The sequence below is a fragment of the Caretta caretta genome, chromosome 25, assembly GCF_965140235.1.
Source record: "Caretta caretta isolate rCarCar2 chromosome 25, rCarCar1.hap1, whole genome shotgun sequence".
Lineage (NCBI taxonomy): Eukaryota > Metazoa > Chordata > Testudines > Cheloniidae > Caretta > Caretta caretta.
The window spans coordinates 8,989,968-9,017,586 of NC_134230.1; the positions used below are offsets into that span (position 1 = coordinate 8,989,968).

Genomic DNA, 27,619 nt, shown 5'->3' on the forward strand with positions numbered 1-27,619 from the left:
AACCCAGGCAGGGAGAAGAGCTATTGATGCTAAGGGCCGATGTTGGCACAAGAACAAATGGGGATCAACCAGCCAGGAATAAACACAGGCTGGAAATGAGAAGAAGATTTCTAACCGTCAGAGGAGGGAGGCCCTGGAACAGCCTCCCCCTAGGAGCTGGCAGAGGCAAACATCCTAATGAGTCTGACGATGGACCTTGACAAAGGTCAGAGTGAGCAGGTGTGAGATGACGGGGCTCCTGCAATAGGAGTGTGACCCGAGAGGTTTGACCGTGTCTGTCCAGTACGGGGCACATGCCCAGCAGAGTTGTTGCAGGAAAGGCAGAGTTGCCTTATGCCAAACGAGAGGTAAAACTGAGGTCCCCCAGGGCTGTCTTTTTGAGTGAGAAAAGGAAAGTTACCCTCTCCCTGGCCAAAGCGTGACTCATGCAACTCTATTCGGCCTCCCTAACTGGCGCTGCAGTTTCAGTCGTGGCCAGGCTTCTTCTCAGTTCCCCGCCTTCCACTATTGCTGTGTGCTGTTAAAGAGGGGCCCTGTGTGGCCCCAGAGGTGGCTGCTTTTCAATAGTGAGTGAAGGAATCGTCTTTCCTTAGAGTGAATCAGGGGAGTAAGGAAATTCCTAACTTTAAACCCAGGCTAGATGGAGACCCTGCAGGCTCACAGGGATGGTCCCAACAGAAACCAGGGCCCTCCGGTGCTGGGCGCTGCACACAGAGCCTGCCCCAAAGCACATACAATCTAAAGAGTCAAGACAGACAACGGGTAACGAGAGAGGGTCACACAGGGGGTCAATGGTAGAGCTAAGGATTGAACCCTGGTTTCCTGGACCAGGCTGTTTCTCCATGGCTAGCCTGACAGAGAGAAAGCTTCCCTCTGGCTCACCCCGAGAGCCCATCGCCAACCGCCAGGGCCATCGATTGCATAGTGACGCCATCTGCGGCTCCCAGGGGCTGGGCTTCAGCCATTAGGAATCCAGAGAGCAGGATTTCCCCTGGCCAGAGCAGCCGATGGAGCCAGCCCGGCTGGGGAAGGCTCCCCCAGGAGGAGTGCTGCAGCCAGGCTTCGGGAGGGAGTGTTCAGCCCGTGGCAGCAGAGGCTGCCCGCACACTGCCGGCCAGAGGGAGCCTCTCTTTATCTGCAGCAGAGCTCAAGGTTGGGCTAGTGACACTTCAGAATGAGCGGTAGGGTCAAGGCCCTGGTTCTGCCTCTCCTGGGGACCTTGGCACCCACCGAGCAAACCGGCCGTGGGCGCACACTGCATCGGAGTCACTTGAGTGCAGATTTCACTGAGCTGGGCTAGCCCTGGCCTGGCGAGGCCGGGAACTGGAGACTGAGACCAGCAGGTCATTTCACACAGGCCACCGCCCAGGTCTCAAAGGCTAGCAGGATGCAGCCTCTTCACACCAGGGGCTTTGGGCCAGATTTTTAAGGTACTTAGGAACCTAAAGATGCAGAGAGGTGCCCGGGTACTTCTGAAAATCTCACTAGGTGCTTAACTGCATCTTTAGTACCTAAATCCTTTTGGAAATCTGACCCTGCCAAGGCAAAGGTTCATTTCTGACCCCTCAGCCACCCCATCCCCACAGCCTGTCCATTTTAGGTATCAGTCCAGTCCTCATTACCAGAGCTTCTGAGCACCTCGTCATCTTTAATGTATTCAGTCTCACAGCCCGCCCGCCCGCCCCCCAAGAGGTAAGGAAGTGCCATTATCCCCATTGCACAGATGGGGAAACTGAGACAGAGAGTGACTAAGGCCCAGATCTTCAAAGGTATTTAGGTCAATGAGAGTTAGGCACCTCTGAATACATTGGGTGATCAATGGAAGTTAAGTGCCTAAATACCTTGGATGATCTGGGGCTAAGTGACATGCCCAAGGACCCACATGAAGCCTGTGGCAGAGAAGGGGACTGAGCCCAGTGCTAGGCTGGCACTCTGACTGCTGGACCATCCTTCCTCTGACACCTTCTCAGAAACCTGCCAGCTCACAGGACAGGAGTTCAGCAGCCACAGCATGACCTCTTGAGCCACCCGCCTACTCCAACAGCAGGCCTTTGCATGGATGGGCTGGTTTTTCTTGGTTCCAGGAGCGTCAGTAGGAGGACAGAATTAAAGAGGTTGGATCCAGAAGCTGGGATGAGCCTCATGGAAAATTCCTAATAACAGGCTTAGCTTTTTAACCTGTTCTTGGGAGGGGTCTAACAAGAGCAAACAGTTCATAATTAGCCCGACTAGCCAGGGGAGATGGCATAATACCAAGTTCCTATTACTGGGGAGAGAGACAAGGCGGGGCAGGTGATTTCTTTTATTGGACCAGCTTCTGTTGGTGGAAGGGACAATCTTTTGAGCTTACACAGAGCTCTCTGTCAGGTCACAGAGGGGATGTCAGCACTCCAATTAAACCCAGGGCTGGCCTGTGTCAGCTGACTCGGGCTCCAGGGTTCTTTAATTCCGGTGCAGACATTCAAGCTCGGGCTGGACCCCAGGCTCTGGTACCCCGAGAAGGGGCAGGGTCTCAGAGCCTGGGCTCAGGCCCACCCCCAAATGTCTGCACTCCCCATAGCCCGAGTCAGGTGACACAGGCCAGCTGCGGTGTTTAATTGCAGTGGAGACATAGCCAGAAAGCTTGTCCCTTCCCACCAGAAGAAGGTGGTCCAGTAAAAGACCTCAGCACCTTATCTCTCATATCCTGCGACCAACACTGCACACAAGATATTACTGTTGAGAACAGCCTGGGAGTTGCTTTCGAATGCCTGCACGGAATATTTCTTGGTTTGAGTAGGTACATTTACCTGCTTCCTTCTCCCACAGGTCTCCCCAGACCACAGTCTGAGGGGAAGTGTAAGTTCCAGGTGCAAGCCCCTCTAGGTCTGTATATGTTACGCACGGAGGGGCCAGGAGACAGGAGTACAGCAGACTGATTGGAGAGTGAAAGCAGCCCCTTGATCTTCACCTTCTTGCAAGCCCATTTCAGATCAGCTCCTCCAGCCTGGAGTCCGACTCTGTCGCCCACCAGTCGAAGGGGTGGCTGGGAGGGCTCCAGCCCAGGCCCGTGGCTCAGCTGCAGGGATGTGCTCCAGTGCCGAACCCCTCTCCAGGTGCTTTTCCTGCAGGAGCCCCTGACACGGGCATTCCGGGATGGGACAGAGGCACGTTGGGGTGAGAGGAGCTGTTGCTAGAATAGTCCCAGGCCCTGGCCGTCCCCAGCTGCTGCAAGCCCCCAAGGTGAAGGTAGATTGTTAAGGCCAGAAGGGTCCATCCAGGCTGCCTAGCACAGGCCAGACATCCTCCTCCAGCCATTCCTAGATAAATTCCTGGAGGCTAGGTCCATCAAGGGCTATTAGCCAGGATGGGCAGGGATGGGGTCCCTAGCCTCTGTTTGCCAGAAGCTGGGAATGGGCGACAGGGGATGGATCACTTGATGATTCCCTGCTCTGTTCATTCCCTCTGGGGCACCTGGCACTGGCTGCTGTCGGACGACAGGATACCGGGCTAGATGGACCTTTGCTCTGACCCAGTGTGGCCGTTCTTATGTTCTAGGGGCCAAGCCAGCCATGGGCAGCCTCTGGCTAGGGGAAGCTCAGGCCATCTCCCCTCAGTGCCTGTGCCCAGCCCACAGAGGGATGCATTCTCCCGACTGCACGTAACTTTCCCCACCAGGGGCCCGAGTCAGAGGTGACGCAGCTGGGTCTGGGGGTGTCTGAGCTGACATAAGGCAGGAGGTTGTTGGGGGACAGGCATGCATGACTCCAATTTAGTATGTGTGAGGGCAACAGCAGCTCTGGGGCAGAGTGGGGCTGGCGCTGGGGCAGAGGCTGGAGCTGGAGCAGTCCGGAGCTGGGTGCAATGAGCAGCTGGGAAGAGCGAGGGGGACCCTGGGCAGCGGGCCCAGCGCAGGGAGATGCCCCCAGCCAAGAGCCCTTGCAGGTGGCACTGGGAGAGGGATTGTAAGCCCAACGGGGGCAGGCAAAGGGCCCTGCCACCCAGAGCCTGAGGGCGTGTGGCCACCACCAAAGCAAGTGTCTGACCCGCAGCATCCCTGCAGCTCAGCTGGGGCCTGGGCAGGGGCCTGGGACATGTGAGGAACAGACTGTGAACTGCCCTGATGTCCCAGAGACGCAGGCTGTGACGTCCCCGGGCCACAGAGCAGGGTGACTGGTTTTCCTTTAGCCTTTCCCATTTCTCCTTATTTTTTAAAATTGATTTCTGTTTAATAAATTGTACGTGCTTTGAATTGTATGTAATGATCAGTGGGTCAGGGAAGCATCAGGTGCAGAGAGAGCACCCTGGAGTGGGGACACCCTAGCCCCTGCCCAAAGTGACCACGCCAAGGTTGGGGGTCGACTCACCCCAGAAACCTGGGCCCAGCCTTGTCAGGGTTACAAGGGCTCTGCCACATGGGAAGGAGGAAGGGGAGCCCTCGAGGTCAGGCAGCATCTGGGTAAAGGGAGTGGGAGCGAGGACTCAGATCTTTTCGCTAGCCCATTTCACCAGGGTTGTGTAAAAGCCAGGAAAGTTCCCCACACTAGCGGATCCATTCTCCCACTTACATATGCATTGTTCTCTTAAGGTTGTGCCCAGAGGCCCCAGTCAGGGACAAGACCCATGTGTGCTAGGCGCTGTCCAGGGGTGGGGGTAGCTCGCTGTCCCAGTGAGCTTAGACTGAGGCTCCCCCCCTTAGGGTTTTTTTTCCTTTGGAGGCTCTTCAGCTTGTGCCCCTCCACAGAAGCCTCTGGAGAATGGGGCAGACGCTCTGTCTCTGCTGGTGGGGTTGCACAGGTAGGGCTAAGCCAATGTAGTTTCACCTGTGCAAACCCGCAGTGCAGATGCACTACATGGGGCTTGCACTAAGTGTGATTAACGTGCAACCCCCTTTTGCACAAGCGTGTATCCATGAGAGATTTCCATCAGTGTAATTACATGGATGCAGTTACCTCAGTCCAAATTTCCTTAGTCTAGACAACCCGATTGAAGCTACTCCCTACCCCTGTTAAATGCACTTTAGACATGTGCTGTACATCCAAGACACTTTAAGATCCATCTCACTATTTGCAAATACTGTTTGTAATTCACCTGTTTGTTTGCACCCATTCTTTTAGTTTTGCAGCCAACCTGCTTCGGAGATTTATTTTAATAAAAAAGATTCTGTTAACACGCACAAAGAATAACTGAAACCCAGACAGACCTGCAGAATCCTATAGAACCTTGCAGCCAGAGCACGTCAGAAACGAAATACAAATTATGCGCAGGGGTCAGGCACTGAAATGCAACCAACTCTGGGGTGGAACAAGGGAGCTGATAAGCCCTCCACAACCGAACAGGCTAATATGTCCAACTCCTAATTAAAAGGAAAGAAAAAAAGTGTATTCAGTGGAAAATGCAAGGGGAATTTAGGTCAGCAGAATGTAATTAGCCAAGTTGGAATTTGGCCAGGAGGGCAGCTCTTGTTTTGGTTTGCTCTATTCCAACATTGTAAAGTTTTTATTTCTCTACTTCTCTGCTTCTGAATAATTACTTCCTCCCCAGCTGGGTGAGCTTGACCTCATTGCTGATTTCTAGAGCTGTCTGTTCCCTTCTGTGATATGGATCGATCCATACCCTGCTGTTGGCATTACTTGGTTATATATGATTCCCCAAATTGTCTCAAAGGACACAGCGGGTGCCCTTTCCAAGGGCAAGACATCCCGCTTGCTGCCTCACACCCACGTTCTGTCTCTCGAGGTATCCCTTCAGCATAGGCTCTGAGCGCTTGCGGAGAGAGGGTATTTGCTAGTGGGCATCTTTCTTGTTTTGACTCAGACTGGCACCCAGGAACTGCACCCCAAACACACATCAACCAAAGCCACGGTCTCTGTCAGACCCAAACAAGAAACCTCCCTCTGAATCACAGCCAGCCCCCCATGCCCCACCTGCCCCGCCAGCTCCAATCATTCAAATGATTTTCAGCGAGGTAGGGAAGTTCTGATCAATGGTTGAATTACCACATCCAGAGGGATCCACTGGGTTACATGGCTGGCAGCAGGCCAGCCAAGAACATTAATCCCTCGAAATGTTGGCAGATGACCAGCATGGGACAGAAGTTCCTGCTGGGCCCCATGGGACTGGGGGTGCCCTCATGGGACTGGGTATGCCCATGGAAACCAGAGTGGTAGCATGCCAGTTTTCCTTCAGTGTTGTTTTTAGATGGTGGACGGGACACCTCAGAGAGTGTGGGGTTGAGCAGCTGAAATATATACCAAGGGGGGAAGCCGGATTCCTTCGGCATCAGCTCCTGTGTTGTGCCTGGCAGGGACTCCCACCCAGCTCAAAAGGGGAAAGACCTGCTGGGCTTTGCTCTGACACCATTGACAATAGCCTCACTGACCATCAGTGTGTGTTTGGATTGAAATGGTTCCAGGGGCTAGTAGGGGGGTTGGAACCTTTCACGTCTAGAAAGCAAACCCTACCCCCTATGACGCCATCGTCAATCCAGAGCGGTTCCCTGGAAGCCAGTGGAGTGACTCCACATTGACACCAGTGTCACTAGGAGCAGAAGTTAGTCGTACGTCTCCCATTTCCATCCAGTCCAAGTCTGTAGGAACCAAGAACCAAGTTACCCATCTCCTTGGTGTCCAGTGGCCCAGAGGTGAAATGAGAAGGGTGGTCTCAGCTTCATAAACCCTCTTCAGAGTTGGGCAAGATACACCTGGGCGGTGGCTTGTCATCCCTCCCATGTTAACCAGAGATTGTCTGGGATAGGATCTAGGGGTGGAGGCTGTACAGGGGAAGAGCACAGGTGCTGGTTGGTGGGCTTGGTGCAGATGATATTCTTTCATTTGACCCAACACTGTCCTAGCACATCAGCACGCTCTAGGAGACACTGTCTCTGAGACATGATGGAGGCATCATCTTCAAGCCAAGCCACAATACCAACGGGCATGGTCCCTTGTGGTCATTATGGTCCTTTTAGCAGGAATCAGGTTTTTAACTCCTGTATTCCAGCCAAATCCCAGTTCTGTTCTGCCTCCTTAAAGTTCACCCCTGCTCTTTCCATTGGATACTGCAGTTGTCTCCTTTTGACAGCATTGCTGGGAGCTTCCAAGCAGTGGCCGTGTTCCACCCCAGAGGTGGCTACATTTCAGTGCTGAGTGAAGGGGTCTCTGTGTATGGTCTGTGATTTAAAAGGTACAAATCAGTACTGCTTTCTGGGCTCCAACTATACCAGGAGAGCTCTATAGCTGTACATAGGTAAGTGTAAATGACTAGATACGGTGCCAGTAGGTGATGCTCAAGAATATCCCTCATAGTTCCTGGTTTTTGTAGGATCGACATAGTTTGTTGCGCATTGTGGAATGAGGATAATCAACAGGACACAGTAATACCAGGGTACAAAATATATCGGAAGGACAGAACAGGTCGTGCAGTTGGTGGGGGAGCGGCACTATATGTGAAAGAAAGTGTGGAATCAAATGAAGTAAAAATCTTAAATGAACCAAACGGTACCATTGAATCCCTATGGATAGTAATTCCATGCTCTAATAATAAGAATATAGCAATAGGGATATATTACAGACCACCTGACCAGGATGGTGATAGTGACTGTGAAATGCTCAGAGAGATTAGAAAGGCTATAAAAACAAAACACTCCATAATAATGGGGGAGTTCATCTGTCCCCATATAGACTGTGTACACGTCACCTCAGGACAGGATTCAGAGACAAAGTTTCTTGACACCTTAAATGACTGCTTCTTGGAGCAGCTGGTCCTGGAACCCACACAAGGAAAGGCAATTCTTGGTTTAGTCCTAAGTACAGCACAGGATCTGGTCCAAGGGGTGAATATAGTGGGACGACTTGGTAATAGTGACCATAATGTAATTAAATTTAACATCCCTGTGGCGGGGAAAACACCACAGCAGCCCAACACTGTAGCATTTAATTTCAGAAATGGGGACTACCACTCAAGAAAGAGATGTTGAAGTCATTGTGGACAGTTCTCTGAAAACTCAGCTGAGGTCAGTGTGTAAATTATAAGTAATAGCAAGGAAATGCGTTAGCTTATGTTTTGTTTTAGCTTGTGAATTTTTCCCATGCTAAGAGGGAGGTTTATTCCTGGTTTTTTGTAACTTTAAAGTTTTGCCTAGAGGGGAATCCTCTGTGTTTTAAATCTTATTACCCTGTAAAATTACCTTCCATCCTGATTTTACAGAGGTGCTTTTACTTTTTTTTTTTATAATAAAGTTCTGTTTTTAAAAATCTGATTGGTTTTTAGTGTCCTAAAAACCCACGGGTCTGGTCTGTGCTCACCTGGTTTACCTATTTGGTTGGTATATGATTCTCAAGCCTCCCCAGGAAAGGGGGTGAAGGGGCTTGGGGGGATATTTTGGGGAAACAGGAACTCCAAGTGGTCCTTTTCCTGAATCTTTGTCTAGCTTACTTGGTGGTGGCAGTGGTACCATCCAAGGACAAGGAAGGATTTGTGCCTTGGGGAAGTTTTCAACCTAAGCTGGTAGAAATAAGCTTAGGGGGTCTTTCATGCAGGTCCCCACATCTGTACTCAGAGTTCAGAGTGGGGAGGGAACCCTGACAATAAGACTGGGACTTTTCAGCTTGGAAAAGAGATGACTAAGGGGGGATATGATTGAGGTCTATAAAATCATGACTGGTGTGGAGAAAGTAAATAAGGAAGTGTTATTTACTCCTCACAACACAAGAACTGGAAGTCACCAAATGAAGTTAATAGGCAGCAGGTTTAAAACAAACAAAAGGAAGTGGAACTCCTTACCAGAGGATGTTGTGAAGGCCAAGACTATGAGAGGGTTCAAAAAAGAACTAGAGAAGTTCCTGGTCCATCAATGGCTATTAGCCTGGATGGGCAGGAAGGGTGTCCCTAACCTCTGTTTGCCAGAAGCTGGGAATGGGTGACAGGGGATGGATCACTTGATGATTACCAGTTCTGTTCATTCCCTCTGGGGTACCTGGCATTGACCACTGTCAGAAGATAGGATATTGGGCTAGATGGACCTTTGGTCTGACCCACTATGGCCGTTCTTATGTTCTTACTGCAAGTGGCTTCCTCAGTGTGGTGCTCTTAATACCAATGGGGTGCAGTGTGCTATAGAAATTTCAGTTCCGGGTCACCATGCAATGGCTTACCGGTAATAGGCATTTTTAATTACAAGTGTGTCGTGTTTAGTTATGTAACCCTCATGCTTTTGTTTTCCGTCTACAGCACCTTTACATCTCTAAAGCTTGGCACAATGAGGTCTAGGTTAGTGATTGAGGCTCTTAGGTGCCACCCTAATAATAATTAACAATAATCATGGTCTAGTGGATAAACCACTGGTCTAAGAGAGCTGAGGTCTATTCCTGGCTCTGGCACTGGCCTACTTAGGCAAGCCACTTCCCCGCTCTGGGCCTCAGTTTGCCCATCTGTACAATGGGGATAAATGATACGGACCTCCTTGGTAAAGCCCTTTGAGTGCTACAGCTGGACAGCACTATGTAAGAGCTAGGTGTAATTAAGGACTCTGCTGTCTGTGGCCACTTTGTGCTAAGGCAAACACACTGTGCTCTCTCTTATGGAGACTGCTTTGGTTCCTTGTAGTTCTCTTAGACTCTCCTGTTGTTTGTTCTCAGAACAGAGGCGAAGATCATCACCTGCTTTTTCTCAGGGTGGGTTGGGAGTTTAAAAAGCTCTCAGCACTGCTTTTCCATGGCGGGAATGCCCCTCTCTCTGAGCTGCCAGGACTACCTTGCCAGAATCACGAGACACGCTCTCAGGACTCTGGTGGAAGCATAGTCTATAAATACCGAGCGGATGTGTCAGCCTCCATCTACGTCTGTGTCTATCCATGCGGAGAAGGCTCCGAGGAGGAGGCGAAAGGGAGGGAGGAAAAGAGCGAATTCGAACAGCGTTAGAAATTAATCGGATCCTATTTGCCCTCAGCAAAATCATAGGCAGCAGCATCTGAGGACAGCAGGGCTCGATGCCCCTCCCTCCACTGTGCTGGCTCTGCTTCTTTGGGAGCGCCTGTGTACTCCACTCACCCAGGGCAGCACAACTTCCATTACTTTGTGTTTCACTTCCTGTCCTGGAAACCCTCGGGGGCCGGTGGGGAGTCAGGGGATAGTTAATTGCCCATATGTGTTTACATGGGTGTCTGAGGGCTGCCGGGGGCCTGATTCTGCAAAGAACGTGGACCATTTTAGTGGTAATACTGCCTAGCTCTTTTCTTCGGGCGATCTCAATGCACTGTACAAAGGGAGGTCAGTATCATCACCCCCGTTTCACAGAAGGGGAAACTGAGGCACGGAGCCAGGCAGTGACTAGCTCCATGTCACCCAGCTGACAAACCAGGACTGGGGGCTCCTGAGTCCTAATCTAGGCCACACTGCTTGCCCTCGAATAGTCCCATCCTGTGCTCACTCAGGACAGATTAACTTGAAGCACGTGCTCTGCTGAATCAGGACCATAGTCCTCACCACGAGCAGCTGTCAAACTGAGCGTGGGAAGGGGGCTGTTTGCTGTTTGAGGTCCATGCACCAAACTCACCTTGTGACCTAGACCAACATTCGAACCCAGGTCTAAGCCTGTACCACCTATGCACCTACCACATCCCTCTGTCTCCCCCCTTTCCCCCAGCCACTTTGCCCCCAAGTTCCTTTCCTCCCCCAAATCTCCTCTCTCTCCCTTCCATTGACCAAGGAAACTATTGTGGGTATTATCCCCTCCAAGCCTCAGCACCCTGCCGCACCCAGGGCCTTTGCACAGGAACTGCACATGATCATATGGCAAACCCATTCCAGGCTGTACTTAGCTGATGAGCGCGTTGGGTAAGACTTTACTGTCACGGGTGAAATAAATCTGTGTGGAACAGATTATATAAGGGGTGGGGACAGCCCTGGCTGCCTGATCTGGGGCAGGGTTCACACTGAGGCTGGTATAATGTAAAGTCCCCAGCCACCAGAGTTACGGAAACCAGGGCTGTGAAAGACCTACGGCCGTAGTAGAGACTCAGACACTTATTCCCTGCCAGGATTGTTCCATGCACCATATTCTCCACTGCTCTGTCCAATCTCGTGGAGCTTTCAGCACTTCTCCAAGGAGATTATTCCGCAGGCTGCTAGGTCTCATTGCTTCCTGGCTCCAGCGTATATTTTCCAGTGCTCTGAAGGCCTGGTCCAGTGGTAATACTCATGTCGACCTCATTGGGCTTTGGCTCAGGCCCCAAGCCATCCCAACCCCCGCCCCCCAGCTCTGGGCTAGTAGTTTGCCCTTCTTTTGGAGGAGCTCAGATGGATTTGCAACCAGCAATGTGTGGGGCAAACACATAGCGAGAGACAGCCCTGGTCCCAGCGAGCTTCCTGTTGACATAGACAAAGGGCAGGAGGGGAAACAGGCAGAGAGTGGACAAGGGAGTTGTCCAAGGTCACCTGCAAGGTCAGTGGCAGAGCTTCCCCCAACCCCATTCTTGAGACTGTTCAGATGTCTTCTCTCCATTCTGCAGGAATGGCCCTTGGGCGGTTATGCTGGATGCCGGGATTGTTACCTGGGCAGGTTGCCTTGCACCCTCTGGGATCTGTCATTCCCTCTCCCTCACACTGGGCAGAGCTGCTGGTCCCTCTTGATGTGGTTATTCTTTGGCTTTGGTTTCCTGCCGCGTAGCTTCCAGGTGAGTCATCCTTTGGCTAAAGAAGCTTCTCAGATGCTGGCACTACAGTGTTCGTCTTTCTGTCTGGGAGTTGAAGTAGGGGGAGCAGGGAGATGGGAACTCCCCCACCTGGCATCCCTCACAGCTCCCCCACCTGTCCCTGTCTGGTGCAACTCAGTCTCCCTTTCTGTTTCAAAGTCTATTGACCCCTGCCCCTGCCCGTGATCTAATAAACTAGTGTAAGCATTGCAGCATTTGAAGAATGGCTCCCCAGAATCTACCAGAGCTTTGCAATGAACCTGGGGCCAGGCCATGAAGACCAGCCTTCCATGGTCCCACCTTGTTTTGCCATTGGAACTAGCATTCTTGCATTGCACCTGGCAAAGTACAGCGAGTCAAGGGGAATAGGGCATATTAAACTCATCCTTCAGTCTTTATCCCCCCACTTCACTCCCCAGCATGGCAAAGCACATCAGGAGAACTTCCAAGCCTGCCAGGGACTTTAGATGACAAGTTTCTATTTAACATGACTGCTCACGCTCTGCTATCCCACTGCTGACACCACTGTTTTAAGGAATGGCACACAGGATAATAAAATAATAAAAGTCTGATCTTTGTGTCCAGGTCCCAGTCAGCTGGCATGGGTCGGGGTTATAAAAATGTCCCGGGGCAGTAGCCACTGATGCCAGAGGCTACCCCCACCAGGTCACACAGAAGCAAAAGTTGGAGCAATGCCATTGCGCATGCAGCATGGGATCCCATTGGTCTTGTACCCTCTGCTGCAGTGCTGCATTGCAGGCTCACACACGTCAGGGTCTCTTCCGAAGCTGCGGAGGACACAGAGCAGTGACCTCCACCCCGCAACATTCACTCTTGGCTCTAGGAAACAGCAGCTAGCCTCGGCTCTTGTACAAAGATACTAATTATACAGGCCCAGATTCATGATTAGGATTATTTATTGTTTGTATGACCGTAGCACCTAGGAGTCCTAGCCCCAGACCGGGACCCCCCTGTGCTAGGTGCTGTACAAATACAGGACAAAAAGACAGTCCCTGCCCCAGAGAGCTTCCAATCTAAGTGTAAGACAAGAGACAACAGATGGGGGAGTACAGGGAAGCAATGTTTCATTATAATCTCTTAATGTTTCATTCTTAAGCGTTGTGGAATAATAAGCAGTTTCTAGGTTCTATGGCCAGAAAGGACCATTCTGACGATTTTGTCCAATGGTTCTCAACCCATGGCCCACGGGCCATTAGTGGCCCAATCAGCACACAGCTGCAGCCCGTGCGACATCCTCTGGGCCATCCAGGTAGTGTATATATTCTGTGGATGTGGCCCACACAACGCACAGAGAGCTGCATATGCGGCCCACAATGGTAAATAGATTGAGAACCACTGGCCTAGTCTGACCTGGTGGCACAGGCCCGAGAATCTCACAGCTGATTCCTGCCTCGAGCCCATCACTTGCAGCTCAGCTAGAGCACAGCTTATAGAAAGACAACTGTAGCCGCTAACACGCAGGCACAGATGCACTCTTTAGCCCTCGATCCATGGCTTTTTTAAATACAACTTTCCCTTTCTGTCAGTCTCAGGTGTTAATGTTGGACAGGTCCCCCTCATGGATTTTAAGGTGAAGGGAGAAATTGACGATGGCGGATGTTTGCATGCATGTTACAGAGCCTGGAGCTGCAAACACTCGGGCTGACGTGTGTGGCTCCATGCTGAAAGGCTGATCCTGAGAGACACGGTCAGTGGGTGGAGGACCCTTTAAGAGAGAGTGGGACGAGAGCACCTGAACTAATCACCTGCTGCTTAGCTGGGCTTGCAGGAAGGCAGCTGGGCCTTATACATGGCAAGAGAGGAGCAAGGCAAGGCCCGCTACTGGTGGCTTTCTCTCAGCCCCAAGAGGTCAGGGAAAGAATGACATAGAGAGCGGCTGGGAGAGTCCTGAAGGAAGCAGGTGGGGAAGCTGCTGAGAGCACAGAAACACAGGCCCCAAGAAAGCAGAGCTGTGTAGCCTCCTGACAGGCCAGGGAGACTTTATTTTGAGTCTGGGCGGAAGAGACTTTAGCAGGACTTAATAGAGTAAAACCCCTGCAGGGGAATTTTGCCTTACACCTGTGGGCTGTGTGGAGTTCTTAAAGGGCCCTGAGAGAAGGGGAAACTGAGGCAGGTCTCTGCAGAGCCATGCCCAGCCAGCAGGAGGCACTTACAGGGCTGGCACATCATTTTACACATACCCAGTACCTTCTGCTCCAGTGGGGCAGGGATCAGGCACGGTGACATCAAAAGAAGTTGAGAAGCCCAGGACAGGCCCTAGACTTCAGCAGGGCTACCTACTGGAATAAACCTACTTGTGGGGGAAACTGCCGGGAGGATCAGGCCCTTCCATGTAATCCAAGGGTACGCGTGGGTGGCTGGTGGTGCAGGCCTGGTATGACAAGCCCTTGCCCAGGTCCTCTGGCTTTCCCCGGTTGTCCTGTTCATTCATTTCCCCTGCGTTAAAAAAGAAGCCAGCCACCAGGCCTGATTCATATCAGAGGGGAGGGCGTAAGAAGAGGAAATATGTCTAAGAAAGTGGATACAGGGAGCTGAGGATGCAGGAGAGAGAGAGAGAGAGAGAAGGGGGCGGGGCGCAAAGTGAAACTGACTCGAGGTGGGCGGGGTCTGAGCAGGGTTTGTCATGTGAATTTCCACATGCTCCATAGGCTCCAGCCGAAAGTAGGTTAACAGAGCTGTAGCAGGGACTAGCAGCCCAGGAGAGGGAGAGGGAGAGAGAGAGAGGGGCAGGTACCTAGAGTGGCTGAAGAGGAAGATCCAGTCACTTACCCATAATTAGGAGAGCAAAACACCACCACAGAACAAGGACCCAATCCTGGAGACTTGATTTATCGAAGGAATTGCTGCTGTCCTAGGCACCTGCACTGCCTGTTTTCATGATATTCTCAACACAGTCCTAATACCAGAAAGCCCCAAGATGCGAGGTAAGATTATTATGATGCATGCGTGTCTACAGTGCAGGCAACTTTTGCTTGGTCACACAGATGACCCTTTTCCTCTTATTAGCAGCCCGGAGACACTGAGCTGTGCATCACTTCAACTTGGATAGCCAAGTCCAAGAACTGTATCCTTTGTGACTGTTAAAAAAGTCTGGAAGATTTTTTTTTTTTAAAGTGCATTTGAAAAAGCAGACTGCAGAGTGTGACTTGTAATGTATATTGTTTGGTCTCTGTGTGTGGAGAGCTCTTGGAGAGATTTAGCCTGTTTATGTATATTCCTGAGGGGTTGGGAGGTTGGACTTTCTTTCTTGTAATTTTTTTTGTAAGTTACGGTGCACATTTCCCTGACAATAGGGTTGTTTTTGTGGGATTTGGACAAAAGATACAGCCACCCATCGCTTGGCGCTCAGAACACACACAGAATCGTGGGTTTTTTCTTCTATACTCCAAAAGAGCTGCACAGTATTTTAGGCTCTGGGCAAAGCAGACAAGGGAAAATATTTTTCTACTGCTAAAGTTGTTTGTTGCTAGGAGGGGTTTGAAACTGACTGTCCATTTGCGTGGAGATGCATATGGGTAAATCTGACTTTTTGCGGGGAGAGGGGGGGTTTGAATCGTTTGTGATTATGAATCCAATTCTTATTTGTTTTGTTCCATTTTATGCACCAGCTTAGACCCCACTTAGGATTTCACTGCTAGGAAAAGCTCTTAAGCTCCTTTTCAATATGTTGCTCCTGTTATAATTTGATTTTTTTGGTGATTATTAAGGATTTTGATTATTTTCCTTTACAGGAGGGATGGAAGGGGAGGCTGCAAAAGTGTTTTGAAGCAGGTGATTTCATACGAGGAAAGAGGGGGGGAGCTAGTCTTCATCTGAGGGTACACTTGTCTGATAATATCTGACTTGGTCAGAAGCCACTGGCATGACGATCTGACAGTTCAAATCCCCCTTCTGTTGTTATTATTAAAGCCTTCCTTTTTTTAAAACAATGAAAATAGGAATCAAACGAATTAGGTGCAAGGGGGGGAAGATTGAGGAGCGAGAGATTGCATTGGGAACGATCCTGCAGGAAGTAATGGATACAGCTGTAAGGCTCAGGACTGATTCTGCCCCCGAAGCGTAGAAAGGGTCTGCTGGCCGCTGGCTGAGGATTGGACCCTTCCTGCTGGTCCCCCCGCGGTAGATGTATAGAGTGTGATGGTCGTGTTGTGCCGACTTCTTTCCTCCTTTCAAGTGATTTTCTGTTTCCATCACGTTCTGGTGACTTTCCTGGGATCGGTGTTCCCTGGGTGGCTATCTGAGGAGCTGTTGGACGTTACTGTGTGTGTGACGAACCTCACACAACTCCTTACATAGATACATATTGGCCTGATTTTCCTCTTGCCGCAGAGGTCTTCGTTTTCTCCATCTCCCTGCGCCCCGTGTCGCCATTGGCACCAGCGTGAGGTGGATGGAAAATGTCGCCACATCAGAGCAATGGCATTCTACACGCAGGGGGGTACATTGACAGCATGGGGTGCAGGCTGATGGGGAATTGGGCCCGTGTGGCCATCGATTGCCTTTTCTTTCTCGGCCTGACGTCCAGGCTTGTTGACGGGGAGGAGAGTGTTAACGCCCTCCCAATTAATAACAACGCCTAGACATTAGGTAGCACTTTGCATGGCCAAAGCACAGCATAAACACTGAGCAATTAATTAGCAGGGGGGTGAAGTTTCCTTCCTGGGGGGTTGTTAGTTGTCTCGGCTGTCTGGAGTGACGCTGATTTACGCCAGTGGAGGATGGGTGGCCCGAGATACCTGGCGAGTGCAGGTTGGGTTCTCCGTTTGAATTCAAATAAAAAATTGTCTTGATCTGAATTGCCTTTTTACCACCTCCTGTGTACGGATACCCTTCCCTATTAATTATACTCAGCTGTTTGTTCTCTCTGTGGCTTTCCTCACCCTTCCCTGTTTCAACTAGCTAGGACGGCATTCTGTGCAGACTGAGACGCGCGAGGCTCACATTGTATAATCCTATTGGTTTTATAAAGCTCCTGGCCTCTTGTTTTGAAAGCCAGCATGGCTAAGAGTGTGCTGTGGGCTTGGCAAGTATTAGAAGTTGTCCTAGTGACCTAGATCTGTCATTGGAAAATCGGAAAGGGGGGGGGGGGGTAGGAGGAGCTTCCTTTCCCATTTATACAGCATGTGTACACTCATCTGGGTGAGAAGGGACCTAGCTCGAGTTACTCCGGCATTGCACGCAATGTGGAGTAGTCGGTAGTCTCGGCCTTCCTGGAGCTACGAAGGGCGTGCTTCAGCCAACACACCCACCCTGTACTAGGAAAGAGATCTTGTGTGCCGGGACCCCAGTGCTGACCAGGATGGGAAAGTAACTCTCCCCACTGGGTAATAGCCAGGGAACCAGTTAGGGCAGCACCAAATGAGGCTTAAAACTCACCCAGGAGATGTGTGGGTGCAAAGATGATGATGGCTTGGAAGTTTCAAAAAATCTGAAGAGAATTCAGCACCCAACCCCTATTGCAATACAGCAGGACTTGAGTGTCCAATTCCCTTAGTCTGGGATTCGCAAAAGAGCCTGTACGCCCCTACCCACAGGTATACTATGTCAGATAACAGTAGTGATTCGAGACCCCAGCTGGTGTGTATGGGGCTGTACAGACAAATAATGGGACCCAAGTCCCTGCCCCAAGCCGCTTACATCTGAAGGGCCCAGCTGCGTCACCCTTACCCCCATGAGTAAAGGTGTCAGGATCAGGCCCTCAGCTTATGTAAAAGAAGTGTGTGTTCACATGACAGCCAGGTGTGTTTGTGTAGCGTGTCAGTGCATACGTAATATGTGTGTGTGTGTGTGTATAATTTGGGTGTCTGTGTGTGTTAGGATTATGTGGGCTGGAATGCAGTTTATATCTCCTCGGCTAATGCTGAGCCACTGGGAAAACGGACTCCAGATTTAAGGTTTCAGCCCCGGTTGAAATGTAGCTGGCTGACCTTGGCAGCCAGCTGGTATCTGATACAGACTGCGTGTGTGCGTGTGTGTCCACGCAAGGATGGCACCTTGTCAGTATCTCTGAGCGCTGGCTGGTATGTGTGGGCCCTTGCAGTTCTGTGGGAGTCATTTTATAGCCACGTGCACTGTACGTAAGCACACCTGGCTCTGGAGACGCTGCCTAGCTGAACACACCCTCTTGATTCTCTTACGTAAAATCTGGGACGTGGTGAAAAGGCTCCATGCGCTTCACTCTCGCCCTGCGGTGAATTTGGATCTGGGCCTAATGTAACAGCAGGGAAACAGGACCGTGCGTCCCTCTCCAACCGATAGCCCCGTGCCGGGGATCTAACTGATGCGGTTATCTAAAGCAAACCGCCCGCTGGTTCGCTTCCCTCTGAAGCCACGATGCAGAGGACAGACCATTTCTGTGTGTTGCACCCTGGGGCTTCCCTTTGCCTCAGATCCCCGTCGTCTAGAGCGGGGAAAATGTTGGCGCTGGTGACCCAGGCACACAGGGTCTGACCCCCACAGCCGGCCTCTAATGGGCAGAGTGACTCATGCCCTGGCTAGCACCGTGCAGGGGACCTCTGAGCGGCCGACAGGTGGGGAAGCTGTGCTCAGAGCCAGGCTGCTGCACCTGATGTGACGCCTGCCTTACCCAGCCCCCCACATGGCGATGCCTGGATGCGCGTTGGCCAGCCCCCCGTGCAGTGTTCCTGCCACCACAAGTGGTTTTTCCACCCACCTATCCGCAAGTCAGGCACGGCATCGTGGTCTTCGTTCTGGCCGGGCACCGCCTCGCTGGAAACATGTCAGGGAGCCAGCACCAGGGCACCTGCACCCAGGTGCCTTATGGAACATCGGAGCCGATGTCCCCCACCCTCCGCCCCGAACCTCTGGCACTGTTAGCTGAGCACAGGTTTGCTCGGCGAGCTGCACAGACCCTTCCCAGCAGAGGCTCATCAGGAGGGAGCTGCTGTCCGTTATCCCAGGGCCCCTCCACCTGGGCATCACAAACAGCTGTCAGGGAGTCACGGCCACCCTGCCCTTCCCATATGGCTAACTGAGATGGGGGGATACTGCATGGAGGGGGGTCACACCTTGTACTGCAGCGATTGCCCCAGCACTGTGAGCCCTGATGGAAGACAGCTGCGCCGTTCTGTTACTAAAGGAGAGCCCGTTGCTTAGTGAGCTCAGGAGACGAATGAGCCCCGTCTGAGCTGCTGTCAGCGGCTGGACTCTGTTCTAGCCCTGTGGCTCTCACCCTTTCCAGACCGCTGTCCCCCGTTCAGGAGTCTGATTCGTCTTGTGTCCCGCACAAGTTTCCCCTCACTTAAAAACAACTTGCTCATAAACTCAGACGTAAACGGACAAGTGTCACAACGCACTAGGCTCTGAACAGTTGCTTCTTTCTCATTTTTACCATGTAATTATAAAATAAATTCATTGGGATATAAATACTGTCCTTACAGTTCAGTGGATAGTACATAGAGCAGTATGAACAAGTCATTGTCTGTGTGAAATTTTAGTCTGTACCGGCTCGGCTAGTGCTTTTCATGTAGCCTGTTGTAAAACTAGGCAAATCTCTAGATGAGTTGATGAACCCCCGGAAGAGCTCTGCGTACCCCTGGGGTATGTGTACCCTTGATTGAGAACCACTGTTCTAGCACATTTAGCCGAGGATCTCAAAGCACATTCTTGAACCCTGGCTACCCCTTGGTCAGACCTGTTGAGCCTCATATCAGCTCCCTTATGCCAGTGTAGCTCTGTTAACTTCAGCAGAGTGGCTCCTCGCCAGTGCGAGAGGTGACCTGGGCCCTTCATCCCCAGGGAGGAACTGAGGCAGAGAGAAGGGAAGCGGCTTGTCCAATGTCATGGTGCGAGTCATTGGAATTGAACCCAGGAGTCCTGATCACCAGTCCCCCCTGCTTTAGCCTCTGAGCCTCACTCTCTCCAGAGTCCCTCCCAAACTCCACTCAAGGTGTCAAGGAAGTTGGAGCGACACCAGTCAAACAGATGGGAAAAGCTGACAATCCCGCTGCAGGGCGCGACTCACAAACTGCGTCAGAGCTTCAGTACGGTGGCAACATGAACTGATGATTCCCAGGCAGCCAGTCCTCTTGGCACCCCGAGTAGGGAGGGGGAAAGATTCCCTCTGCTGTGAATTTACATCAGCTGGGCTCAGTTCTGTCCTCACATGGACAGACACAACTCTCCAAGTCTTGTCCTTCAGCCGTGAGCCAGGTGTGCCAGGTGCTGCACAGACGTGTGTGTTGAAAAGACGGTCCCTGCCCCCAGGAGCTTCCAATCGAAGGCCTTGTCTACACGAGAAAACGGTACCAATGTGACTAAACTGACTTAGAAACTGACTTAGCTACATCGAATGCACCACCAGAGCAGGGAGGTCTTCTAGGGATTGAAGAACACCTGAGATATACCTCACGTAAGCTGGGAAGAAACCAACTGATGCTAAATCGGTATTGGGCGCTCGGAAACCGCGCGCACACAGAGAGGTGGCACTGATTAAATTAAACCGGTTTCTAACCAGACTTAGTTAAACCAGTTAGGGAGGTCACTGCTGCAGTGCAAACGAGCTGCTCTTGCCTGCTTTTGGTAGCACCCCCCTGATTCTGACCTGGACTGAAGAGCTGTTCAAGGCAGAGAAGAAGCACCTGCCACAGGTCCGTGAGCAGCGGCTCAGTCCAGTCTCGTGGAGCAGGGAGATGGGCCTGGAGCAGGGGGATCATACATCAAGCCCCAAGCCTCTGCTGCTCCTGAATGGATGAGGCACCCTTGGATTGGGAGGCTCCCGTTGGCTGGCGGGGTCCCAGCCTGCACTGGGGAGTGCTCAAGTCGCTGGGGGTGTGCAGCAGCACATCTCAGAATCAGCCCCCACATCTCTTCGAGGTTTTGTTTTCCTCCTGCACTTTGTCAGGCTGATGACGACCACCCCAGCCACCCAACCAGCTGGGACGGGCCTTCATTGTTAACCATGCCTGAAGTTTGAATGGCAAGCGAAGAGTCCCCAAACAGCCTGATCCATCCCCAGTGGAAGGCAGTGGCGTTCCACTGGGGTGCAGCGTCGCTCTTCCCCCGTGACCCAGCTATTAAAAATTAACCAAGCACTTAGGTGTATCAAGAGCTCTCCCAGAGGGAACATCTGGCCTGGAGCAGGGTGCTGAAGTAGATGGCCCATTGATCTGTAACGGCCTGGAACATCTCAGCTCAAAGATACGTGTAGAACCGGGGAGGGACGGAGCCGCTGGGGGCGAATTTGCTCGCTCTGAGCATGAAGGTGGGACCCCAGGAACATGGTGGGTGACTACCAGCCTTTGGGGGGAAAGATGCCCCCTACCTTGCTGCACTGTAGCCTAATCTCTGGATGGCCCCATATCTGGCCACTGGTGCGGTGGGATAGTGGAGATACAGGCCAAGGGGTCTACAGAGCCCTGCCCACCTACAGCAGTAACTTTGTGGCTGTTACACAGAACTTCCCAGCAACAGTAGGGTTAGAACCCAGATCCTGCTGATCCAAAGGCCCAGGGCCCTACTACTTGAGCTAAAGGAGAATCTTAGGGCAGGGGTAGCAGTGTAGGGGCTATGACACACATCTGAGAAGTCCAGTCCCCACCCAACAGAAGGCAGTGGGGCATGTACACATTAGCCTGCTCTTGGTATGTAATTGGATATCTCGGGTGGGCAACTGAGCCTAGAAAGCCGCCAGAGGCAGATGCTCAGAGACCATAGGGAATGCAGTGTAGAGGAGTCGATGGGGGATCACAGAGTTCCCCTATATCGGGTTCCTAGAAGATACAAACAACAACATATTTAATCAGAGCACTTTAATTTTTTCTTGGACGTCTGTGCCCTGAGGCCACTGAGCTCCTCAGCAAATGATGATAAACAATAATTGCAGCGAAAAAGGCCCACGTGATCTAAGGAGGAGCAAAGAGCAGAGAATTAAGGGCTGGTTTCAGACTCTCCCCATTTTCTTGGGGTGCAGTTGCCAGCGAAGGGCAGGACCCATGGCTGTCAACGTGCACATTAGGGATGTGAGTGCTGTGGTTAGACCTGGGTGTCAGGCTGCCTGTGTTCTAGCACCGATTCTGGGAGGGTCTAGTGGATAAAGAAGGGGACTGGGAAACACAACTCCTAGGTAGCAGCCCCAGCCCTGGGAGGGCAGTATGGTGTAGTGGTTGGGTGGGAGTCAGGATACTGGGTGCTGTTTCCAGCTCTGGGTAAGAGGTGGGTCTAGTACTTATAGCAGAGGGGGCTGGGAGCCAGGACTCCTCACCTGTCCTGATTTCCAGTGGTTCGAAGTGGTGGCTTGGAATCCCCTCCCCCCCCAATCTCTCGCTAACGAACTTGCTCTCTCTCCCCGCCCTCCACCACCACGACCCTGGCCCGTTTCCTCTTGGCATGAGCTGAGCCAGATTTGCATTCCCCAGACTGGCTGGTGGGATTGCAAAGAGCCAGGGGCTCCTGCTTGGCAGCAGGGAAGCCGAGGAAGTTACCTCTTGGGACATGGGGAATCTCGGCTGGGCTCTCCAGCGGGGAAACCCAACCAGCCATCTTCCCACGCACCTAAGCCTCCAAGATTTACCCTGGACGAGCCAGCCAGCAGAGGAGGCTGGTCACGGCCTCTTGTACCCAACATCCCAGACCCCGTCCTCCTCCAGGGAGCAAAGCTCCCTCGTGGGGCTTCCGTGGGGCTAAAGCTGACAGCATCCTCCACGGAACAGCCTTCGTCCCCAGGGAGCTCACTGAGCTGCTGCGTCGTCTTCCTCATTAAAGCCAATTTCTCCCCCGCCCCCGCTGTCTCCTTGGCCGGAGCTGTGCCCCGTTATGCAGCAGTGGGATCCATGAAGGCAAGGGGGGAACAGACACTAATTGCCACTCGCTTCCCCTGCCCTGTTCGGAGGCATTGATTCCCCGCAGCAGGATGGGGCAGGGACCTACTTTCCCCACAGGCCTGCTGGGTAATTAGCTGCAGAGCCACAAAGCTGCTTGCCCCCACAGTGGGTGGAAGGATAACGCTTCCCGGGGGGCCCGGGCACCGGCTCCCCCAGCACCGGAGCAGGTACCTCAGCCCTGTGGCGCGGTTGGCTCATGACGCCCTAACCAGACTCCTCCAGTAGGAAACGGGGCCAGGGAGGGTCAGGGTCTGATAATGGCAGTGTCCACTCCGTGCTGCCCAAAGCCCCCGCAATGATGCATCCCGCAGCTGAGAGAAACCCCGCATCCGCGCGGGGCACTGCACTTGCAAAGGGGGGAGCTGGGCCGAGGGCAACCGATCCTGTGCAAAGGGGCAGCTGAGTGGTCTAGCGGTTAGGGCAGGGCCCGTAGGGCCTGCCTGCGATCAGAGAGCAGTGGGGATCCCCCACGCTGGAGGCTCTGGTGGTATCATTAGCACCTTCCATCCGAGGCTCTCAAAGCGCTTTTGAAAGGCGATTAACTTTCTATTTTACAGATGGGGAAGATGAGGCACAGAACAGGGCAGTGACGCGTCCCAGGGGCTGGCTCCTCAGCACTGCACTGGCTGAGGATCCTGCGCTAGGGGTAGAACCTAGGAGTCCTGATTTCTGCTTCCCTCCCCCATAATCCCAGAGCATCCCCGTGGCAGAGCTAGGACAATAAAGCAGACCTCCAGCCTCCCTGTCACCTTCTGCAACCACTAGACCACACAGCCGTTGCCTCCAGCACCCCTCCGCTGCATGCGTGTCTCATAACCAATAGGGAGTCTGGGGCTAGATTACAAACTTTCCTCCTTTCTGTTCACCCACCAGATGTTTCGTAATTACATCATCCCCGGAGACACCATCTGATTTAATTAACCCCAGCCCCGCTCCATGCAATCTGGGCGTTCAGTTATGAAATAACAACAGAGAGTCGGGATTCAATTTGAAAGGGTCTCATGTGGCCACGGGACCGCTGGGGTTGTCTAAGCCTCATGCGGGTGGCTGGGATTTATGAGATTGATTCCTGGTGGGGCAGTGACAAAATATGGGGGACATGGAGAGGTGACGGGGGGAGAGGCAGGGGGACCCAAATCTTTACAAATCTTTACTTCTGCTGGGATTTAAATGGGAAAGGGAGCCAGCTGGGGCCCAGCTGCTGGGATTGTCTCCCACTCATCTGATTCCCCAGCCAGCCCTGCAATGGCAAAGCAGCTCCCGCAACGTCTGTGGGAAGTTTGGCCAGCCAGCCTGTGGGGGATTTCCTTTGGGGGATTTCTGGTTCTTGCTCCACCTCTGTTGGAGGATGCAGGGAGCTGCAGTGCTTGAGTTGAGGTGTCCTGGGCCCACAGCGGGGCAGGGGGCAGAAGGGAGGGGATGCAGGGGCACAGGGAGAGGCAATAGCACAATGCACACAGGTCAAAGGGGAAACTGAGGCAGGGAAGCAACTTGTCCCCAGTCCCGCTGTGAATCAGTGGTCGAGCTGGGAGCCCTGATTCCTAACCCCCTGCTTCGACCGCTCGGCAATGCAGCCCCCCAAGCAGGAAGGGAATGGGCGCTCCCCCTCCCCTTCTTTCCTCTCTGGTTCCCCACCCTCCATCCTCACACAATCGCAGCCCCTCGCCAGCCACACTGCTCAGAGCAGGATGCCACGACAGCAGAAGGTGCTACTTCAGCCCCGAGAGCGGGAATGCACAGGGCCCAGGAAGGAATTACAGGCCCAGCTCCTCCTCGTGGAGATCTCGGTGCCTAACTCTCAGTGAAATCAAAGGTGCCTAAACCCCTTTGAGGAGCTGGGCCATAGGCTTTGCCAGGGAGCCTTGTCCCAGCTCCAGCCCGGATTGTCTGCAGAGCCCTTTCTCTCTTTGTGTTTCCCCTCCAACCCTTGGGCCGGTAGCGATTGTAAGCTCCTGGGGGCAGGGACTGTGTCTCCCAATGTGCGCGTACAGCGCTTAGCACAACGGGGCCCTGACCTTTGTCAGGGCCTCCACGCACTTCAGTAATGTAAGATTAATTATGAGGAGCCCCTCCTATCTTGCCAGCAGAAATCAATGGACCCTCTACCATGGCCTCCCCCAGGCAAATTCCATGTAGCATGAGATGCTGCCATAACACACTGATACTCCATTGCGCCCAGTATCCTGCCTTGGACACTGCTACAGGATGACCTCTGTGCTACACTCCATTGTTCTGTACATTGGGCAGAGGGAGTTCCTTCCTGACCCCAGCCCGCCATCAGCTCATGCCCTGAAGCATGAAGGCTGGTCGCCCACATTATCTGTCACCCTCAGGGACACAGTAGGCCAGGCTGTATTTGTTCCTCCAGCACAGTCCCGACGCCAAGGAGATGACTCTTTGGAACTCCTGGAGGGAACTTTGCCCTTCTCCATGGGGCCGTGTCTCCGTTCCTGTTCCCTGTGACAGTGAGACAAGCAAGGACTAGCTCACCGCTTCCAGGGAGGCAAGTGTTCCCTGCTGGGTAGCAAAGCACTGGCATGTGTGAGCATCACGGCCGCTCCAAGGGTGGGGCTCTGGGACTTCTGGTTGGGCACCACGGAGAGAGAGGCCCCCGCCCTGTTTGTTTATAGCAGTATCCCAGCAATGAGTGGGGACGTTTAGCCGGGGGGGCGGGAGCGGGGGGAGGAAGAGGATGAGGTGGAGGGCACGCCCTGCTACCTTTGCCAGCCTGGGAGGAATGCAGTTGGGTCGCCCGTGCCGGTGCCAATTCCTGCCTGGATGAGGGCGTTGCCCGCTCTGCTAAAACCTTGGGAGTTGTCTCCTGCGAGCAGCGCGTCCCCATTCAGTGGGGCCTCATCCAGGACTGGGAAGGGTGGCGATTTCTTGGCTTCAGGGTTTTGGGAAGTGCAGGGAGAAATGCCATGTGTGCGTGCTGGGGGGAGAGTTACCTAGACTGGGGACCTCTTCCGGACAGGAAAGGAAAGTTTCTTTCCTAGCTAGGCCTTGGGCCTGTTGTGTAGACACTTTGTTGGGTTTCCAAGCCTGCAAAAGTATCCACACAGGATTACCAACATTGTACTTCCAAAATAAGGGACTGTTTTCTTAACACCCCCACCCCGCCTTCTTATATTATTAATTATTATTAATAATAATAACCAGTATTCACCTACATTTAACATAAGAACGGCCATACTAGGTCAGACCAAAGGTCTATCTAGCCCAGTGTCCTGTCTTCCAACAGTGGCCAATGCCAGGTGCCCCAGAGGGAATAAACAGAACAGGTAATCATCAAGTGTTGCCCATTCCCGGCTTCTGGCAAACAGAGGCCTGGGACACCATCCCTGTCCATCCTGGCTAATAGCCATTGATGGATCTATCCTCCATGATTTTATCTACTTTGTTTTTGAACCCTGTTATAGTTTTGGCCTTCACAACATCCTCTGGCAAGGAGTTCCATAGGTTGACTGTGCGTTGTGTGAAAAAATACTTCCTTTTGTTTGTTTTAAACCTGCTGCCTATTAATTTCATTTGCTGACCCCTCATTCTTGTGTTATGAGGAGTAAATAACACTTCCTTATTTACTTTCTCCACACCAGTCATGATTTTATAGATCTCTATCATATCCCCCCTTAGTCGTTTCTTTTCCAAGCTGAAAAGTCTCAGTCTTATTAATCTCCCCTAATATGGCAGCCGCTCCATACCCCTAATCATTTTTGTTGCCTTTTTCTGAACCTTTTTCAATTCCAAAATATCTTTTTTGAGTTGGGACGATCACATCTGCACGCAGTATTTAAGATGTGGGCAAACCTTGGAGTTCTATAGAGGCAAGAGGATATTTTCTGTCTCATTATCTATCCCTTTCTTAACATTCTGTTCGCTTTTTTGACTGCCGCTGCACGCTGAGTGGATGTGTTCAGAGAACTCTCCACAATGACTCCAAGATCTCTTTCTTGAGTGGTAACAGCTAATTTAGACCCCATCATTTTATATGTATAGTTGGGATTATCATTTCCAATGTGCGTTACTTTGAATTTCATCTGCCATTTTGTTGTCCAATCACCCAGTTCGGTGAGATTTGCAGGGGTTTTTCTTGCTGCTTTTTGTAACACTTGGCAACTCCCGATCTTGTTGTAGAGATGAAAAAATAAGGGACGTCCCTTGTAATAAGGGACTGTTGGCAACCCTATATCCACCTTTCCTACATCCCTTCCCTAGAGGAAGGCACCCAGGAGATCCCAGCCCGTCTGCACCGTAGCAGGGACCCCGCTTTGCATTCAGCCATGTGTACGCTCCTCTGGGGCTGCTTCCCTGTTAGGCATATAGACTCTGGGACAGAGTCTGGTCTGGGTCACACGCTGGTGTGAACCTGGAGTAACTCCCTATGTGTCAGTGGAGTGACTCCCAATTTACGCTGGTGCAGGTGAGTTCAGATTCTGGCACTCTCACTTGGGGGATAGGAAATGATAGGAACAAGGTGTGAGCGGGCAACAACAGGCAGGGCCTGCTTCTCCCCTACGCTACGCCACTGTAAATCAGGAGTCGCCCTGCAGAAGCCACTGGAGGTGGACCAGGCCTGAAAGACATTGATTTCCAGTTCCTTGCCAGGGAGCAGTCGGGTGCCAGAGATTCCCAGTCCCCAAATAACTCTGATTCTCCACGGCTCAGCCCTGGTGCAAGGGGCAGGCTGGAGAGAGACCCAGTCCGCCAAGGCAAGGCGAGCAGGAAGCAGTGAAAGCGCCCCTGGCTTCAGAAGGGTTAATCCAGAGCGGCCCTGCTTATACAAGCACATTGTTAAGTGGTATTAGAAGCTGAAAGTGTGTTAGTAGGACAGCATGACTTCATGAGCTTGGCACAAGCCTGACTGACAGGTCCAGGGACCAACCGCGGCCCGCACAGAGTCAACAAACAAGGCTCTTGGCCCAGCGGGCGTGCGGAAGTGGGGCAGGTCCTGGCTGGTGTCGTCAGCCTTACGTTGAGCTCAGGCTGGTTATATAACCCCTGCAGTTTCAGGCCCACGATGCCAGTGGGGTGGGGAGTTAGGCAAGAGGTGTTGACAGTGGGAAGGAGCAAATCCCAGGGCTGGGACATT

At 52.3% G+C, this 27,619-nt stretch overlaps 1 protein-coding gene across 2 annotated transcripts in view; it reads left to right on the forward strand.

Moving 5' to 3' along the window:
- Window positions 1–14,363: 14,363 nt before the first annotated feature.
- The window catches only part of LOC125627167 (nuclear receptor ROR-beta), a 58,692-nt gene continuing 45,436 nt past the window's right edge, over window positions 14,364–27,619 (forward strand). For both annotated transcript variants that reach the window (XR_007353941.2, XM_048831029.2), the window contains exon 1: window positions 14,364–14,613. Coding sequence is in view for 1 of the 2 variants with exons in the window: in XM_048831029.2 (XP_048686986.1) it covers window positions 14,607–14,613 (7 nt within the window). In the remaining variant the exon portion in view is untranslated. The remainder of the gene's footprint in view (window positions 14,614–27,619) is intronic.